The following is a 19233-nucleotide window of genomic DNA, read 5'->3' on the forward strand; positions in this document are numbered from 1 at the left end:
GCTGGATGCGCCTCTTGCCGGGGGCCTCAGCTCAGGCAGCGGGCCGCCATTTCTGATTGTCCTGTCGGCCGCGGGAGTTAGCACGTTAGCTCGTTAGCACGTTAGCCGGGGCTTGACCGGCCCTCGGCGGCGGCACCTCCATCAGCCCCGGCCCGGTCCCGGCCCGGCCCCGGCCCGGTCGGAACCGTCTGATCCTTGATTTATTTGAGTAGCTGCTGCCAGTCAGCAGCAGACTGAACGTCACATCTCGGTCGAGTTGCCGTAAAATGTCTTTTGTTCGCGGTCGTCCTGCGAGCTGTCATTCAACAAAGCCCCGAAACACACCGGCCGGCCCGGGTCGGACATGTCGCTGAGCACCGGCCGGAGAACTCGGTCCCCGCTCCCCCTCCGAGTTACCATCAGGAGGTATTGATTAGGAGTTCCTCTGGAACCAGGAACCATCAGGAGGTATTGATGAGGAATTCCTCTGGAACCAGGAACCATCAGGAGGTATTGATGAGGAATTCCTCTGGAACCAGGAACCATCAGGAGGTATTGATGAGGAGTTCCTCTGGAACCAGGAACCATCAGGAGGTATTGATTAGGAGTTCCTCTGGAACCAGGAACCATCAGGAGGTATTGATGAGGAGTTCCTCTGGAACCAGGAACCATCAGGAGGTATTGATGAGGAGTTCCTCTGGAACCAGGAACCATCAGGAGGTATTGATGAGGAGTTCCTCTGGAACCAGGAACCATCAGGAGGTATTGATGAGGAGTTCCTCTGGAACCAGGAACCATCAGGAGGTATTGATGAGGAGTTCCTCTGGAACCAGGAACCATCAGGAGGTATTGATTAGGAGTTCCTCTGGAACCAGGAACCATCAGGAGGTATTGATTAGGAGTTCCTCTGGAACCAGGAACCATCAGGAGGTATTGATTAGGAGTTCCTCTGGAACCAGGAACCATCAGGAGGTATTGATGAGGAGTTCCTCTGGAACCAGGAACCATCAGGAGGTATTGATTAGGAGTTCCTCTGGAACCAGGAACCATCAGGAGGTATTGATGAGGAGTTCCTCTGGAACCAGGAACCATCAGGAGGTATTGATGAGGAGTTCCTCTGGAACCAGGAACCATCAGTTACCATCAGACCGTTCTGATTTGTGGCTAACAGGTTAGCCGGCCTCGGCTAGCTGGTTCCTTCTAATAATGCTGCTGAACTCAAGCTAACAGCAGCTAACCGACCTGCTCCTGTCACCGCGGTGGAAACAAACAGCAGAAAACACAAGACAAAAGGTGAAATACACATAATAAAACAGTATGCATTATTAATTAATTATGATATAATTATAGGACATCCAGTTTGATTATTTTTGGCCTTCGGTGACTGGACACTTTGAGGATCGACTGCATATTAAAACGTAGTGAGGACATTAGTTTATAATTATAATTCCTGGTACCGAAGTGTAATCTGTCCTTTAAAGTTGAATGATCCGTGATGAGGATTAAAGACCTCGTTAATCTGCCCTGCTCCATGTGGGACTGTTGTCACGGTGCTTTGTTTTATTTACATAAAGGATGTATTGAACAGGATTACACAACCTTGGTCTCTTATGGCACGTTCTCAATAAGTCTTCATAGTCTAGTAATTAGGGAGCAGAACAGCTGGCTCACATCTCCAGTTTGTACATAATAAACATAGTTAAACATTCGCCTGCTTTAGCAACAACCTGTCTTGTGTCTCCGTGGACTTTGGTGTCTTCATAACGAGCTCACGTACAGAAACCCGGCTGTTAAAAGAGTTTACAGGAGCAATAGAAACTGATCACGGATGACTCGCGTCCTCCTCGGAGCTGAACCGATGATTTATCTGGTGGACGTGGAGCACAACGGGACTATTCATCCTGTCACAACGGAGCTGTGGACACTTCTTCAACAGTTCAGCTGACACTGGCTCTGTCTGTGGCCCCTATAAGGCCTCGATGTGGCCCCTATAAAAGGTCTTGATGTGGCCCCTATAAGGTTGTGATGTGGCCCCTATATAAGGCCTCGATGTGGCCCCTATAAAAGGTCTTGATGTGGCCCCTATAAGGTTGTGATGTGGCCCCTATATAAGGCCTCGATGTGGCACCTATATAAGGCATGATGTGGCCCCTATATAAGGCCTCGATGTGGCCCCTATATAAGGGGTGATGTGGCCCCTATACGGCCTCAATGTGGCCCCTATATAAGGGGTGATGTGGCCCCCATATAAGGCGTGTTGTGGCCCCCATATAAGGCGTGTTGTGGCCCCTATATAAGGGGTGTTGTGGCCCCTATATAAGGGGTGTTGTGGCCCCTATATAAGGCGTGTTGTGGCCCCTATATAAGGCGTGTTGTGGCCCCTATAAGGGGTGTTGTGGCCCCTATATAAGGCGTGTTGTGGCCCCTATATAAGGCGTGTTGTGGCCCCTATATAAGGCGTGTTGTGGCCCCTATATAAGGGGTATTGTGGCCCCTATATAAGGGGTGTTGTGGCCCCTATATAAGGGGTGTTGTGGCCCCTATATAAGGCGTGTTGTGGCCCCTATATAGGGGGTGCTGTGGCCCCTATATAAGGGGTGTTGTGGCCCCTATATAAGGGGTGCTGTGGCCCCTATATAAGGGGTGCTGTGGCCCCTATATAAGGGGTGTTGTGGCCCCTATATAAGGGGTGTTGTGGCCCCTATATAAGGGGTGTTGTGGCCCCTATATAAGGGGTGTTGTGGCCCCTATATAAGGCGTGTTGTGGCCCCTATTTAAGACGTGTTGTGGCCCCTATATAAGGGGTGTTGTGGCCCCTATATAAGACGTGTTGTGGCCCCTATATAAGACGTGTTGTGGCCCCTATATAAGACGTGTTGTGGCCCCTATATAAGGGGTGTTGTGGCCCCTATATAAGGGGTGTTGTGGCCCCTATATAAGGGGTGTTGTGGCCCCTATATAAGGCGTGTTGTGGCCCCTATATAAGGTGTGTTGTGGCCCCGCCCAGCTCATCGTGCCAACATATCATTGTGAGAGACTCAAGTGTTGCGAGCCAGAAGCTCGGTGGATGTTGCTCTGAGGAGCGGCCGTGCTAACAGCAGCGCAGTAAGGCCTCCTGGGTAATCACCCCCCCCCCCACCACCGCCGCCTGTGTTTGCTCTCCTGGTTACCAGCTGCTGGACCAATCAGAGCAGGCAGCTGGGCCGGGCCACCGGGTGGGGAGGGGTCATTATTATAGCGGTACACTTTGTTTTTTGCAGCTCTGAGCTCCTGTGTTTTGAGGCGGTCCAGGGGGCGTGGCCTGAGGAGCCTGATGGGGAGACATGTGGTGGTGATGCTCCACGGAGACTTCAGTCTGGTGGTGAATGTGACGGTGCGGTCCACCCTCACAGCTGTACGTCACTCTGACCAGAGAGTGAGACGAAGTTTCCAGATGATGGTGGTTTGGGTGTCGTCTCCGAGCTGCTCCGCCAGCCTGCAGCAGCTGAATAATTCTGGCGTCCGTTACGTCTCCGTCACGCTTCCCTTTTTTACGTGAGCCTGGAAACGCCACATCAGAGCAGCTCCGAGCTACTTTTAGACGTATGGCGATGGAAGAAAACAAAAGGATTAGAGGGAGATCAGTGAAAGAGCTTCTACCTCCTTTCAGCAGGTAAATAACCAGGAAGCAATCAACACCTGTTTTTTTGTCTTTGTTTTTTTACCAGGAAGTAAGGGTGGCTAAAAAAAAATCACTGAAGCTGATCTGCCTAGCAACACAAACTCTGTTAGATTTGAGGGAGCGTGAGGAGGCTGCAGACTCATCGTGGACTGAGTGAACTCCCTCAGAGCCGTCGGCGGCGCCGGGTTGTGAACGAGCATTTATGAACTTATAAACACTCCAACAACACATTTCCCTGCAGTCACAAGTCCAGGCTGTAATCCCGTTAGACGGGAGTGGAGGTGACGGGGTCAGCAGCGGGCACGCTAAACTTCAGCCTCCTCTTTTGTCTGCTGACGGCGGCTCGGCCTCTGAGAGGAGGACTGAAGGTTTGGAGAGAAGTTGAACTAAACGCAGCTGCTGGAGGTTGAATTATGTTGAGATCAGGTTTTTATTGCGTCCCATCAGAGTCACTGAATACTGATCATCTGCTGACACAGTTCGGATCCAATTCTTGGATTTTCATCGATAATCCGGGAAAAATCGCATGTAAGCTGCTCCTTAATGTTTGGTCTGTTATCAGCTCTCATGAACATGAAACATATTCAACGTTCACCCTGAGTTCCCGGAGTGATTTTATTCTGTTTCTGCAGCTTCGCTAAACGTTTTGTTTTGCCACGTAAAAAAAATAAAAATCCCTTCTTCATCCTGACACTGATCATCGTCTCCATTTATGACGTAAACCGAAGGAGCGAGGCTGAATACATCTCAGAGATTTCACACAAACTCCTGCTGGACACGTTTCACCTGTCACTCACTCCTCTTCTCCTCTTCATCCCAGGGTAAACCGTACATGTTCGACAGAGTGTTCCAGTCTAGTACGTCACAGGAACAAGTGTACAACGCCTGCGCCCAGAAGATCGTAAAAGGTGAGCTCTCACTTTTCTTAACGTAGCATCTTTAAACACGGCGATGACGTATGAAACGTAAAGAAAACCTCTCTAAGTTCTGTTCTGTGTTCTGCAGATGTTCTGGAGGGATATAATGGAACCATTTTTGCGTACGGGCAGACGTCATCTGGTAAAACACACACCATGGAGGTAAGGAGGTTTATTTCAAATATCAGTGCGTCTTTATTTGTTGAGGTTTGGTCGTGACCTCCAGCTGCTGCGTGTCTGCAGGGGAACCTCCACGACACAGATGCAATGGGCATCATCCCCCGGATAGTGCAAGACATCTTCAACTACATCTACTCCATGGACGAGAACCTGGAGTTTCATATCAAAGTAAGCACACAGGACAAGATGCATGTGTTTATTAAATGAGGTAGAATCAGTTTTGTAGTTTGCTGTTTCTGAGTATTTTTTGGATGCAAGCGATGGTGTTAAATATTGTAAATGTTTGGCTTTTTTAATTATTATTTTTAAACGTTGATGCTGTCTTTTGTAAAGCGTGTTGCTGCGCTGCAGGAAACCAGACGAACTCCTCACAGGGTTTTTAGATTCTCCAGTTTGATCTCCACATGATGAACTACTTCTTCTGTTCACAGGTTTCATATTTTGAAATCTACTTAGACAAGATCCGGGACCTGTTGGACGGTGAGTGACGGATAGATATACAGATAGAGTTATTTGACAAAATTCAAAACATACAGGACGGGTTGATCACTAATAACAGACTTCATAAAGAATCTTCTTTTTTTATTCTTAAGATCTGATTTAAAACTGTTTACTTTCAGCGAGATCAGCAGTTTATTCCACCGAAACGCAGCTGGATATAAATAATGTGTTTTTCCCCAAAACATGATTTAAATCTCACAGGAATAATATCAGTTAGACTTCCTCTGGTGTTTCTCATGAAGTTAAAAAGAGTGGATGAATATGGATGTGAGAGAAGGAGCTGCTGAAGGCCAGAACTGAACACTCGATGCTCTTAATGTGGATCACTGAATATATCAGAGGAAACATGAAAATATCTTCATGTTGTGTCTGTTTTATTATTCTCTGTCCAGCTCTTACATGACATTATATTTTCCTGCTGGATGGAGGTTACAGCTTTCAAATCTGCAGGAGAACCAGAGACTCAAACATTTTAACCAAACTTAAACACGCCTCCTTCTTTCCAGTGTCGAAGACCAACTTGTCCGTGCATGAAGACAAAAACAGAGTTCCCTACGTGAAGGTGAGTCCGTCCTCCCGTCACCTGTCTGATCAGGCTGGAAGCTGCCGGAGGAGGATGATGATGTTCTCACCTGCTGGTGTTCTTCCTCACAGGGCTGCACCGAGAGGTTCGTCTGCAGCCCAGATGAAGTCATGGACACCATCGATGAAGGCAAATCCAACAGACATGTAGCAGTCACGAGTAAGACGGCGTCCTGTCCTCCACATGTTCATCATCATGTCAGGAAGAAATCCACTGAGTGCAGAGGTTTTATTCTGACCTCCTCCTCCTCCTCCCCTTCCTTCTCCCCCAGACATGAATGAGCACAGCTCCAGGAGTCACAGCATCTTCCTGATCAACGTCAAGCAGGAGAACACTCAGACGGAGCAGAAGCTGAGTGGGAAGCTCTACCTGGTGGATCTGGCTGGAAGTGAAAAGGTGAACTTAAAAAGTTGAACTGTTATTGTGTGCCGGTACTTCGGGCCGGCTTCAAGTTCCACGTCCTCCTCTGAGCTTCAGTGACTCTCTGGTTTCAGGTCAGTAAAACGGGAGCAGAGGGAGCCTTGCTGGACGAAGCCAAGAACATCAACAAGTCCCTGTCGTCCCTGGGGAACGTCATCTCGGCGCTGGCTGAAGGAACGGTCAGTGACGCTCTTCACCCTTCGGCCTGGCTTCTGAAATCTGTTCCATCGTAGAGATCCAGGAGCACCTTGTGTTTGATTTGGTCATTTCATCAGCAGCTTGAGCTTTTATCTTCACTACAGAACGCAATTTTTTTAGTGATTGTTTTTGATCAAAAATGTTTGATTTTGCGGCGGATTTTCTCAGAAAGGTTTCTGTAATTTGTGGAGTTTTAAGTGAGTTTTTTTGTGTAAAATTGCGGGAATTAGAAAAAGTTGCAGGTTCAGTAAAATATTTTTTGTTTTTTTAATCACCACCTGATAAAGGAATAAATCTGTAAAAAATTCCTCTGATAATAATCATGCTGCACATCACAGAAATATTTTAGTTCTAATGCTTTTTAATGTATTTATTGAACTTAGAGGACCGTGGAGATAAAAGCTCCTAAAAGGTCCTAAAAGCTGCGTATGTTTCCAGAACAGACCGTCTGTGACTGGAATATAGAAACAAGGACTATCAGCTGAAAATTCGTGGGAATTTAAAAGAATTGCAAACTCCCGCAAATATTGTGGAGTTTGCTTGTGTTTGCGTTAATGATTGCGATCACCAGATCTCCAGGAGGAAGTGGTGAATGTGCTGCTCTCTGTGGAAGCTCCGTTTTCAGCCTTCTGCAGGAACTAACTGGATCTGATGAAACGTTTCCTCCGGGCGATGCTTTCCTTCTGCTTCTCCGCACCGATTTCACGCCTTTCACTTTGATCAACAGTTGTTTTGTTGTGCGGCTCCGTTCTCTGTAAACGACCTGCGGCGGACAGCCGCTGACGGATCTCCAGAACAAACCCGTCATTGTCTCCTCGCTGAGAACAGAAGCCGTGAAGAACCGGAGCTGTTTGCATCCGTACGAGTCGTATGGAGTTATCGTTAAACACGCGTCTAGTTTCACTAAACTGGTGAGAAGTGTAACATCAGCCGTTGCGTCCTGTTGGCTGCGTCCTCGCTGTCAGGACAGCAGGGTACGATCTCAGCACCAGACTTTGGGTCTGTTCTGGTTCTGATAAACAGTCTTGAGCAGCAGATCCTGATGTTTGAGGGAGGTCAGGTTATTTATTATGTTATGTTAGCAGAGGTTTGTGTTTTTTCAACTGAACGTGTTTAAATCTTCTGCAGCATTCAGTGATCGCGTCCATGGATAATAAGCATTTCATCAGAAGATTTTATTGTGAAGGCCACTTCCTGTTTGTTCCTCCGGTGAACAGAGTTTTATTTGGTGAGGAGATGAGAGGATGAGAGCCGTACTGACTGGAAATTAGGAGTTTATGTTTTAATACTTCCAGCACAGATTCGGATGACGACCATTTTTTTGCGGAAAAAAAAAACTGCAAGCTGCTCGAGTTTGCTTGAATTTGTGTTAATTATTGTGATCGCAAAATCTGAGTGTGTGTGTGTGTGTGTGTGTGTGTGTGTGTGTGTGTGTGTGTGTGTGTGTGTGTGTGTGTGTGTGTGTGGTGGACTCTCAGGCCTACATCCCGTACCGAGACAGCAAGATGACCCGTATCCTGCAGGACTCTCTGGGGGGGAACTGTCGGACCACCATCGTCATCTGCTGCTCGCCGTCCTCCTATAACGAGGCTGAAACCAAATCCACCCTGATGTTCGGACAGAGGTCAGTAGACCGGCGACCAAACTAATGTCGACTGGACTTCATGTTTTAATTCAGGTCCCATCTCATGAAATATATTTAAATATCAAATTTTAAAAATCAGAAAAGTTGTGCTTAAAGAAAACAAACCAAGAAGAGGATTTGAGAAGTTCCAGTCGGTACTTCTATGTTCCCCGTTTGATGATGCGTAAAGTTTCGTTATTCGAGTTTTTCTCGTGAGTAAAGCGATCTTTTTTTTTTCCGGCATTCAGAGCAAAGACCATCAAGAACACGGTGACGGTGAACGTCGAGCTGACGGCGGAGCAGTGGAAGCAGAAGTACGAGCGGGAGAAGGAGAAGAACAAGACACTGAGGAACACCGTCACCTGGTTGGAGAACGAGCTGAACCGCTGGAGGAACGGTGAGCCTGTGACTCCGCCCCCTCCCACGCTGTAGAGCGTTCGTGGTGTACCGACGTGTCTAACGCACCTGAACGTGTGTCTCAGGTGAGAGCGTGCCCGTGGAGGAGCAGTTCGACAAGGAGAAGGCCAACGCCGAGGTGCAGGCTCTGGACAACATACTGAACGAGAAGCCGGCCTCCACGCCCACCGTGCCCGGCATCCGCCTCACCGACGTGGAGAAGGACAAGTGTGAGGCCGAGCTGGCCAAACTCTACAAACAGCTGGACGACAAGGTGGGTGTGTCGACGTGGCGTCATGTTCTCAGGCTGGAAAGTTATAATGTCCTAAGCACAGACTGTTTCTAAAAGAGTTCATAGCTTCAGGTCTGTAAAATGGTTCTGATCCAGAAGTGTGTTCAGCTGCAATACCAGCGAGTGCCACTAGAGGTCGGCTCCAAAAAGCCTCCGGCTCCATAGACTCCCATTCAACTTCTGTCATCAAATCCAAAGTGAATAAAATGTGTCCATCAGTTATCTCGGTGTTGTTAGCTAAAGTCACTCCTTCTTATTAGTTTTCTGGAGGTCCATCTGAAAATAATCCCTCATTCATTAGAAAAGAAGATTCAAGAAGACCAAGAAGACCTGTTTTTGGGGGCGTGTCTGTTTGATTGACAGGCCTGTGGTGCAGTCAGGTTACAGCTATCGGTGGGCGGGACGTAGTATCGTCAGGTTTCCAATCAGATCAGTCAGATCCACCGCTGGCTCCTCCCCCAGCTCGTCCAAATATGGTCACTTCCTGCTCCAAACCGCTCCGAACTATCAAGATGGTGACGGACAGAATCTGAACTGGAGGATTCATAACGTTCACAAACCAACGATGACATCACTGATGGTTCTGATTAATAACCATTAAAATTTCATCAAAGTGATCAACTGGCCCCTCCAACCTTCCTCCTCTTCTTCCTCCTCTTCCTCCTCAGGCTTCACACCGATCTGATGGGTTCCACCCAGTTCTTCTTAAAATGAGACCATAGTGATGTTTGATTCATGTTAATCTTCAGATCGTAAACTGCCTCATGTGCAGATGATCTTTTCCATTTCTTTGAAGTAAATGTTAAGATATCGTCTCTTGTCCCAGATGTCCCGACAGATGTCCCACCAGCCTGAAGGACACTCAGGACGTTTTATTCTGTAGTTCACGGAGGTCTTTGTGAATTCGGATGTTTGGTTGTATTTTAGAGACTCTCGGTGTCAGAAAACTCAGGAATACATAAACATATCATCTGATATTGTTTTAAAAAAAATCCCACTGGAGTCACTATTTATTTAAATGAAATATTTTGTGTGAATACTGACGTCTCTGCGTGTCTTTGCAGGACGAGGAGATCAACCAGCAGAGTCAGCTGGCCGAGAAGCTGAAGCAGCAGATGTTGGACCAGGAGGAGGTGAGTGATGTCCAGTTCTGTTTTCTACTGCGGTCCTGTTGTTGTGAACTGTTTAGTCGTCCACGTCCGGTTCCTCCAGGAGGTTTTTTGTGATTGATAGATGTTGTTTACTTCATGTTCATTCAACACATAGACCTGCTGGATGAAACAAACTAAGAGACGTCTCTGACGACTGGACGTGTGGAGAAAACTCATTTAACGTCCAGTAATATGGAATCACTTCCTTTCATTTTGTTTTAATGAGGAGATGAGAGGAGGAGAACCGTACTGACTGGAGATGAGTTATTTATGTTAATAAAGTCAGTTTTGTCTGAAAAGATTTACTTGATACCGTTAATACTTTCAGAACAGATGCTGATGACTGATTTTTTCAGAAAAGTCAGTAGATGGTGATTTCCTGGAGGGCTGACATATTGTCTCGTCACTCCTGCACTGATCAGTTTGAAATAAAAAGACATAATGAACGTCTCTGTGACCTTCCAGCTGCTGGTCTCGTCCCGCCGCGACCACGAGAACCTGCAGGCCGAGCTCAACCGCCTGCAGGCGGAGAACGAGGCCTCGAAGGAGGAGGTGAAGGAGGTGCTACAGGCTCTGGAGGAGCTGGCCGTCAACTACGACCAGAAGAGCCAGGAGGTGGAGGACAAGACCAAGGAGTTCGAGGCCATCAGCGAGGAGCTGAACCAGAAGTCGGTGAGTTGGCGACACAGAAAAGCACCGCGGACACTTCTAACGGGCACGAAGTCATGCTGCCGGCCGAGAGGAGGAGCTCAGGCCGCCTGAACGCCACCGTGCTCCTCATCCTCAACTCTAACACGGTTAACAAACATTTATTTAAGAGTAATTACACCATGAAATTCAGCTCAAACCTGCTCTGCAACCAGATTTATGGAAGTCAGAGTCCGACGGAGGTTTGTAGCTCTGAGAGTTATCAGATAAACACAAGCCATCGCATGGAGATAATAATAATAACAATAATAACAATAATAAATAATAACTGTGATTTAAAATCTTCTCCTGCCTGCAGTCCATCCTGTCGTCTCTGGACTCGGAGCTCCAGAAGCTGAAGGAGATGTCCAACCACCAGAAGAAGAGGGTGACGGAGATGATGTCATCACTGCTCAAAGACCTGGCGGAGATCGGTATCGCCGTCGGCAGCAACGACATCAAGGTACCGAGTCTGATTTCTGTTGGCTGCTCTTCGTCACTCCTCCCTCTGCGTCGTCGCTAATCTTCCTCCTCTTCTCCTCCTCTTCCGTCCCGTCAGCAACACGAGGGCGGCAGCGGCCTGATCGACGAGGAGTTCACCGTCGCCCGTCTGTACATCAGCAAGATGAAGTCGGAGGTGAAGACGATGGTGAAGCGCTGCAAGCAGCTGGAAGGAACCCAGTCGGAGAGCAACAAGAAGATGGACGAGAACGAGAAGGAGCTCGCTGCCTGCCAGCTCCGCATCTCGCAGGTAAGAAAGGAACCAACGGAAAAAAGGAGGTTCTCCGGATTCTCCGTCTGACGTCTCCTCCGTCTCCTCCGTCTGACGTCTCCTCCGTCTCTTCCGTCCGCAGCACGAGGCCAAAATCAAGTCCCTGACGGAGTACCTGCAGAACGTGGAGCAGAAGAAGAGGCAGCTGGAAGAGAACGTGGACTCTCTGAACGAGGAGCTGGTGAAGCTCAGCGCTCAGGGTGAGACACGGAGACGCTTCCTGTTGGAGCTAAAGTGATAAAGATAAAGTTCACAAAGACGGAAATCAAGTTCTGCTTTCATGAAATGAAATGAAGTGCAAACAGCTGGTCTGAATCTGTTTGTGTTTCACAGAGAAAGTTCACGCGATGGAGAAAGAGAACGAGATCCAGACGGCCAACGAAGTCAAGGTGAGTTTCAGTCCGAGAAAAGATTCACGCACACAGAAACTCATCAATACACAATATAAAGTAACTATTCTCTTCAATTTAACACTGAAAATATTACATTTAAAAAAATGAATCATCTGAACATGATGAATGTCGTGTTTAGTTTAACAGCATGTTGGTTATTCACTTATCTTTTAATGTGTTTTTATGACATATTATAATGTGTAATATACATTGTGTGTGTGTGTGTGTGTGTGTGTGTGTGTGTGTGTGTGTGTGTGTGTGTGTGTTCAGGAAGCGGTGGAGAAGCAGATCCACTCCCACCGTGAAGCTCACCAGAAACAGATCAGCAGCCTGAGAGACGAACTGGATAACAAGGAGAAGCTCATCACCGAGCTGCAGGAGTAAGAATCTGAAAATCAATAAATGATCAACAAATAAACACATTTACACAGAAACACAAACAGGAAATACAATGTAGGTTGTTTCTTGTTTTGTTTAATGACTGACGTGTTTTTGTTTCCTTCAGCCTGAACCAGAAGATCATGTTGGAGCAGGAGAGACTCAGAGCGGAGCACGAGAAGCTCAAATCCACCGACCAGGATAAGAGCCGCAAACTGCACGAGCTCACGTAGGTTACACACACACACACACACACACACACACACACGCACACGCACACGCACGCACACACACACACACACACTCGCACAACACACAACACAACACAACACTTGCTCCTAAATATTTGCTCACTCTGTCCAGCCCCCCACACACACACACTCACGCGCACACTCGCTCGCACACACACACACACTCATGCACTCACACGCACACACACTCACTCTCACACACGCTCCTGTGTGGTTTTCACGGTGTGTTGTTGTTGTTGTTGTTGTTCAGGGTGATGCAGGACCGGCGGGAGCAGGCCCGACAGGACCTGAAGGGTCTGGAGGAGACGGTGGTGAGTTCATCGTGAGCTAACGGTCAAACGTTGTCGTAGTTACCGCGTACACGAGGAGAGTCCGTGTGAACGCCGCCCTCTTGTGGATAGTCACGACATCAAAACTCTGCATTTTCTAAAAGCCTCGAGTTCACGAGTTGTGACGTGTTTGCTGACGTTTCCAGAAAGGTCAGAGGTCGCGGAGGTTCATGTTTAGTTGCGTGTTCAGCTGACATATTGTAGATTTAGTCACGTAGAGTTTGTCTTCATAACTTGGATAACAGCCGACGTCTGAGGAAGACGTTTAAATCATCGTTGTGTTTCCTGTTAGCCTCTGGGGCTTCTAGACGCCCTCCACGTTGTCGTTGCCTAGCAACGACTTCCATATGAACGCAGCACCAAACACAGAACTTGTGTGTGTTTTATAAACATTATTCTGCTGCAACGTATCTGGAATTATCTTTTTATTCATGAATTTAAAATCTTCGTGTTGTTTTTGCTTTTCAGGCCAAAGAGCTGCAGACGCTGCACAACCTGAGGAAGCTGTTCGTCCAGGACCTGGCGACCCGAGTGAAGAAGGTCAGAACAAGACAGACTCGGTTCTACCTCCAGGGTCCGGTGGGTCGTCAGTCGAAGCAGGACCCGACGGGATATTTACCGTGTTTCTTTCTTCTTGCTCTCAGAGTGCTGAGATGGACTCTGATGACACCGGCGGCAGCGCGGCGCAGAAACAGAAGATCTCCTTTCTTGAGAACAATCTTGAGCAGCTCACCAAGGTTCACAAACAGGTGGGACTTTTTTCAATTTCCCTCCCATCCTTCTCGGCTGTTTCTCCTCCGCCGGTGTAATAAATGTGTATTTACCGGACCGTCCCCCAGCTGGTGCGTGATAATGCAGACCTGCGCTGTGAGCTTCCTAAACTGGAAAAGCGTCTTCGCGCTACGGCTGAGCGGGTCAAGGCCCTGGAATCTGCTCTGAAGGAGGCCAAGGAGAACGCCGCCCGCGACCGCAAGCGCTACCAGCAGGAGGTGGACCGCATCAAGGAGGCCGTGCGGGCCAAGAACATGGCCAGGAGGGGCCACTCGGCCCAGATCGGTGAGTGTGGCGGCTGTTGCACAGATTCTTCTTCTTCCATGAACCCTGTCGATGAAGGGCCGTCTCCTGTTCAGATATGGCTTCATTATAATTATGTAGAATCATATTTGGCTCAAAGATGAAAACTTCTCCAGAAATAAAATCGGATTATAATTTCATTTTGTCGTCAGATTAAAAGAACAACAACTTTTTCATTCATATTTTCTTTGTTCTAAAACTCCTCTTCCTCTTCTTCCTCAGCCAAACCCATCCGGCCCGGGCAGCAGCCGGTGGCGTCCCCCACCCACCCCAACATCAACCGCAGCGGGGGGGGCTTCTACCAGAACAGCCAGACGGTGTCCATCAGGGGGGGGAGCAGCGTCAAGCCCGACAAGATGTGAGTGGAGAGACCGCAAACGTGATGCTGTTTCCACGGCAACGTTCTCCTTCCTTTGAGTCTGGCGTGCATAACGTTTGACATCACTGTTGTGTGTGTGTGTGTGTGTGTGTGTGTGTGTGTCTGTGTGTGTGTGTGTGTGTGTGTGTGTGTGTGTGTGTGTGTGTGTGTGTCTGTGTCTGTGTGTGTGTGTGTGTGTGTGTGTCTGTGTGTGTGTGTGTGTGTGTGTGTGTGTGTGTGTGTGTGTGTGTGTGTGTATGTGTGTGTGTGTGTCTGTGTGTGTGTGTGTGTGTGTGTGTCTGTGTGTGTGTGTGTGTGTGTGTGTGTGTGTGTGTCTGTGTGTGTGTGTGTGTGTGTCTGTGTGTGTGTGTGTGTGTGTGTGTGTGTGTGTGTGTGTGTGTGTGTGTGTGTGTGTGTGTGTGTGTATGTGTGTGTGTGTGTGTGTGTATGTGTGTGTGTGTGTGTGTGTGTGTGTGTGTGTGTGTGCAGCTGAAGAGCAGCGGGACAGAAAGGACGACACCACAGAAGAAGACGCCATGACCCCCGCCCACCCCGACAGCCTCCACTCTGCAGCAGCGAGCCGGCTCCTCGTCGCTGCTGCGGAGCCACGAAGGAGTTTCTGAATTATAAATATATATATATAAATATTCCCGGGCCTGTACAGCTCCACCCCACCCCCGCCCCCGCCCCCACCCCCACCCTAAACCCCGCCCCCTAAAAACACACCTCCCCCTTCCCGTCTCCCCGAGTGTCATCACGACTTATCTCTTGTTCCTCTTTACCGGATATAATAAGAAAAGACAGCCGTTTCACTTTGCGAGATACTACTCGTCGTCACGGAAACCAAACGCCGTCTCTTGAGCGTCGCCTCGGCGAGCGAAACCGCGCGCGACTCGAATGTGTAGCTTCGGTTTCGTTGTTTTGTTTTTTTGTTTTTGTTTTCGCAGTCTGTCGTCATCCGCCGTCGTCGTGCGCGTCGTTCTGTGTCGAGCTGAACGTAACGGTAGAGATCCGAAAATAAATAACAAATAACAAACAAAAAAACAAAGAGGAGGACCAGCTTTGACCCTTGTAGGCTAACTGTACATTTCATCTTTATTCTCCTTCTCGGTTGTTCACCACTTTTTCTCCGGTAGATTTTACATGCTTCTTTAAGAAAAACACAAAAAAACAAAAAAACATTACAAAAATTTAAAAAAAGAGTTTTGGATTGACTAGATGGCATCGAGCACCACGGTTCTGTCCGGTCCGGTTCTGTCTTGTCTGGTCCGGTCCGGTTCTGTCTGGTCCGGTCCAGTTCTGTCCGGTCCGGTTCTGTCTGGTCCGGTTCTGTCCGGTCCGGTTCAGTCCAGTCCGGTCCGGTTCTGTCTGGTCCGGTCCGGTTCTGTCTGGTCCGGTCCAGTTCTGTCCGGTCCGGTTCTGTCCGGTCCGGTTCTGTCTTGTCTGGTCCGGTCCGGTTCTGTCTGGTCCGGTCCAGTTCTGTCCGGTCCGGTTCTGTCTGGTCCGGTTCTGTCCGGTCCGGTTCAGTCCAGTCCGGTCCGGTTCTGTCTGGTCCGGTCCGGTTCTGTCCAGTCCGGTCCGGTCCGGTTCAGTCCGGTCCGGTTCTGTCCGGTTCGGTCCGGTCCGGTTCAGTCCAGTCTGGTCCGGTTCTGTCCGGTCCGGTTCGGTCCAGTCCGGTCCGGTCCGGTCCGGTTCAGTCCAGTCTGGTCCGGTTCTGTCCGGTCCAGTCCGGTTCAGTCCGGTCCGGTTGTACAGATGTAAAATTGGCACGTCTGAACACGTAGATGTCTTTAACTGAATACCTGCGGAGGCCAATTGTTTTTATCATTAAGTTAAAATACAACCTATACTCGTTATTTGGTGACTTCATGAGGAGGAAGTGGAGAATGTGGAAGGAAGGAAGGAAGGAAGGAAGGAAGGAAGGAAGGAAGGAGGTGGGGATGATCCGGTTGACATGACAACACACTTCCACCTGTTAGCGGAGCCTGTGCTAAGTAGCTAACTGTACTGTTGTTGTTTTTTGTTTGTTTTTTACCTCTGATGCTATTTATGTGGAGCTCGCAGACCCTCCCCCCTACCCCCTCCCCCCTACCCCTCCCTCCCTCTATCTCCCCCCCCCCCCCCCCCCCCCCCGCTTCCCCCCGCTGGGTCCTCGTCACTTCACGTGTGGTTTGTTTTTAGTGGTTTAATTTCTGCCTGGTCAGAATTTATTTTTAAAGGGTGCCTCGCTTCCTGCCCCCCCCCTCCCCTCCCCCCCCCTCCCCCCCCCTTGGCTCCTCCCCCCTGTGGTTAAACATGCAGGAAGTGACGTGTCATGCTGGGTTTCATGTACTGTATCTGTGGTTCCGTTTAGATGGTGTGGGTTTCTTGTTCTGAAAGGGGGGTCCCCACAGGTCAGAGGTTAGGGGGGGGGGGGGGGGGGGGGTTTGGACCTCTGCTGCTGATCATCCAATCAGGGAGAGCAGGGTCTTTTTAAAAATGCATCAGGATGGGTTTGTGTCGCTCAAGTCTCGTAGGATTTATTTTCTATTTTCTCGTCTGTCGTATTTTTAGTTGTTTCATTTCCCATCACGCCTTTTTTTTTTTTTTTTTTTTTAACCCTGCGAACCCCCCCCCCCCTTCCCTCCTTCCCCCATGCGTCTGCAAAGAGCTTATTGTGATTGTAACACCCCCCCCCCCCCCCCCCCCCCCGCATGAGAACACTAACATCTTGTGCAAGTGCAATATACTGTAACATACACTGAATATGAGGCGTCGGTTTCTGTCTCAGCGTTTCCTCATCGAAGGTTTCTGTCATCGCTCTGCTCGAAGAGCTGAAACATGATCTGGCTTTTTACGGTTAATCTTCATATTCTGCATAAATAGGCAACGCACTTTCCAGAACAGCAGTAAAATGTGCATTCAAATTAAGGCCTTTTTTTGGGAGGGGGAGATGAAAGATGAAAGAAACCTTTAATGAAGAAACACATTTTGTTTTTTTGGGGGGGGGACTGAGACCAGTGGAACAAATCTATTGGCTTTCCTTGAAATCGTCCGGCTATCATCTCCAGCAGCAACGTTTGGGGTTTTAAAAAGCACTTCACACTTTCTGCACTCAGAAAAAAGAAACTCCACGTGGCTGTTTTTCAACTGGAGGAGGAAAAGAGAAGTTTCCTGAAGCCCTGCGAGTTAAATTCAGTGGTCATGATGATGATGTTAATAAAGCTGTGCAGGCTGTAGGGAGGAGGAGGAGGAGGAGGAGGAGGAGGTGCTCCCCCGTATCTAAGGCAGGACAGTGTTTCTACCCTCTGTGTAACCTTCTAGACTAGTTAAGACTTTGCAGCATGGACCTTGAAAATGTTTATTCTTTGACCTTCCACCAAAACTGGATACGAAATGGAAAAAAAATAGAGAATAAAAATAGCAAAGATTACTTGTGGTAAATTAAAGTTTTTGCATTAATTCTAAATTAAACAAAAGTGTAGCCACTTTTTTTTTATTACTGTGTAATAGTTGGTCAATTTTTAACGGGCAGTTTTGGGGATCCATCGGTGGACGCGGTACTGGATCATTCCTGGAGAACCGGGGCACAAATAGCAAGCAGGGCTCTGATGTGGACGGAGACGGGAGACATGAGATCACAGTTTTGGATTGACTGCATGATGTAAATGTATGTGTGATTAAATAATTATGAGAAAAACACTGTTTGGTCATTTTGTGTCTTTAACTCAAAAACAACAGTTTTAGGAAGTCGTGTTCCTGTTTCAGCATGATGTTATAAACAAAGACCGGTACATGAAGACAGTTGGGTTTGGAAGAACTGGACAGAGTCTGGACCTCGAGCTCGTCCAACAAACATGAGATGAACCGTTGAATTCAACCTTCTGGTTCGATAATGCTCCTCAGCATGCTGCTGTCGCTCTGAAACAACCTGCTTCAGGCTCATCGAGCTAATTTGGTTCTTGGAGATTTGATTTTATTCCGAATGAGGTTATCTTGAACAATAGCATGCTCTTATTTTGAAATTAAAGCAATTAGTTGAGTTGAAACCCTGAAGAGTTAAAATTCCTTCGATGAAGTAGATGTGTTGGGAAACTTCCCAGCATGCACTGGGGTAGCAGTGCATCGGTTCTCCACTTCCTTTCGTCACTTTTTAAACACGAGAAGACCGGCGGAGTGGATTTTATTAACTTTAGTAGAGCCAGGAGGCAACGTGTGCTTTTAATCAGAACCCAGATTCAGACAATTATTTTATATAAACCATAATCAAACTAAAAAGTTAAAGCTGATGTGAAAATACCTGCGAATCACTAAAAGTTATGATCGCTGCATTTATAGTTTCAGAAAACGACATTTTTTGCCAATTGTTTTTTTTGGAGACATTATTCTTCTATTTATTTTGACCGTTACTGTTACTACGATGTGATTGTAGTTCCGCGTCATTACCGCCAGGTTGCGCTGACCCCTGTTGGCGTGCTGAACACCTGTGGGCTCGGACCGTAGAGCCTAAATTAGACAGGAGGTCTTACTCTGAAAGAATTTTGCGCGACAAAACTTTTAATTGTGATGACTCAGGTGGAGAATGCTAACAGCACACGGACGTGACGTCACCCTCCAAATAAACCGGGTTTCTTTGTTCTTTTCTTCAAATACCGACTTTTACAACACTGGTCGCCATGGTAACCAGCGCCCAATTACGCTGGAAAGCGGTCAGTCTTTTTCTCCTGAAACACCTCGTAGTGACACCTCCTCCTAGTGACACCTCCTCCTAGTGACACCTCCTCCTAGTGATACCTCCTCCTCGTGACACCTCCTCCTAGTGATACCTCCTCCTAGTGACACCTCCTCCTAGTGATACCTCCTCCTAGTGACACCTCCTCCTAGTGATACCTCCTCGTAGTGACACCTCCTCCTAGTGATACCTCCTCCTCGTGACACCTCCTCCTAGTGATACCTCCTCCTAGTGACACCTCCTCCTAGTGATACCTCCTCCTAGTGATACCTCCTCCTAGTGACACCTCCTCCTAGTGATACCTCCTCGTAGTGACACCTCCTCGTAGTGACACCTCCTCCTCGTGACACTTCCTCTAGTGACACCTCCTCCTAGTGAT

The 19233-nt window shown here is 48.1% G+C and overlaps 1 protein-coding gene across 1 annotated transcript in view; it reads left to right on the forward strand.

The window, feature by feature from the left end:
- Positions 1-17824, forward strand: part of LOC138214102 (kinesin-1 heavy chain) — an 18219-nt gene extending 395 nt beyond the window's left edge. The window contains exons 2-26 of the mRNA XM_069175472.1: positions 4461-4548; positions 4646-4719; positions 4801-4905; positions 5169-5217; positions 5745-5800; positions 5893-5980; positions 6093-6217; positions 6316-6420; positions 7918-8063; positions 8312-8460; positions 8546-8733; positions 9816-9884; positions 10368-10574; positions 10909-11052; positions 11149-11340; positions 11444-11561; positions 11695-11750; positions 12024-12133; positions 12259-12360; positions 12633-12693; positions 13180-13251; positions 13356-13460; positions 13551-13767; positions 14008-14143; positions 14633-17824. Of these exons, the coding sequence (XP_069031573.1) occupies positions 4461-4548; positions 4646-4719; positions 4801-4905; positions 5169-5217; positions 5745-5800; positions 5893-5980; positions 6093-6217; positions 6316-6420; positions 7918-8063; positions 8312-8460; positions 8546-8733; positions 9816-9884; positions 10368-10574; positions 10909-11052; positions 11149-11340; positions 11444-11561; positions 11695-11750; positions 12024-12133; positions 12259-12360; positions 12633-12693; positions 13180-13251; positions 13356-13460; positions 13551-13767; positions 14008-14143; positions 14633-14636 (2766 nt within the window). The 3' untranslated portion in view covers positions 14637-17824. The remainder of the gene's footprint in view (positions 1-4460; positions 4549-4645; positions 4720-4800; positions 4906-5168; positions 5218-5744; positions 5801-5892; positions 5981-6092; positions 6218-6315; positions 6421-7917; positions 8064-8311; positions 8461-8545; positions 8734-9815; positions 9885-10367; positions 10575-10908; positions 11053-11148; positions 11341-11443; positions 11562-11694; positions 11751-12023; positions 12134-12258; positions 12361-12632; positions 12694-13179; positions 13252-13355; positions 13461-13550; positions 13768-14007; positions 14144-14632) is intronic.
- Positions 17825-19233: the final 1409 nt, after the last annotated feature.

Source organism: Embiotoca jacksoni, unplaced genomic scaffold (assembly GCF_022577435.1).
Source record: "Embiotoca jacksoni isolate LCO1_2020_lvr unplaced genomic scaffold, fEmbJac1.0.p SCAF_67, whole genome shotgun sequence".
NCBI classification, from domain to species: Eukaryota; Metazoa; Chordata; class Actinopteri; family Embiotocidae; genus Embiotoca; species Embiotoca jacksoni.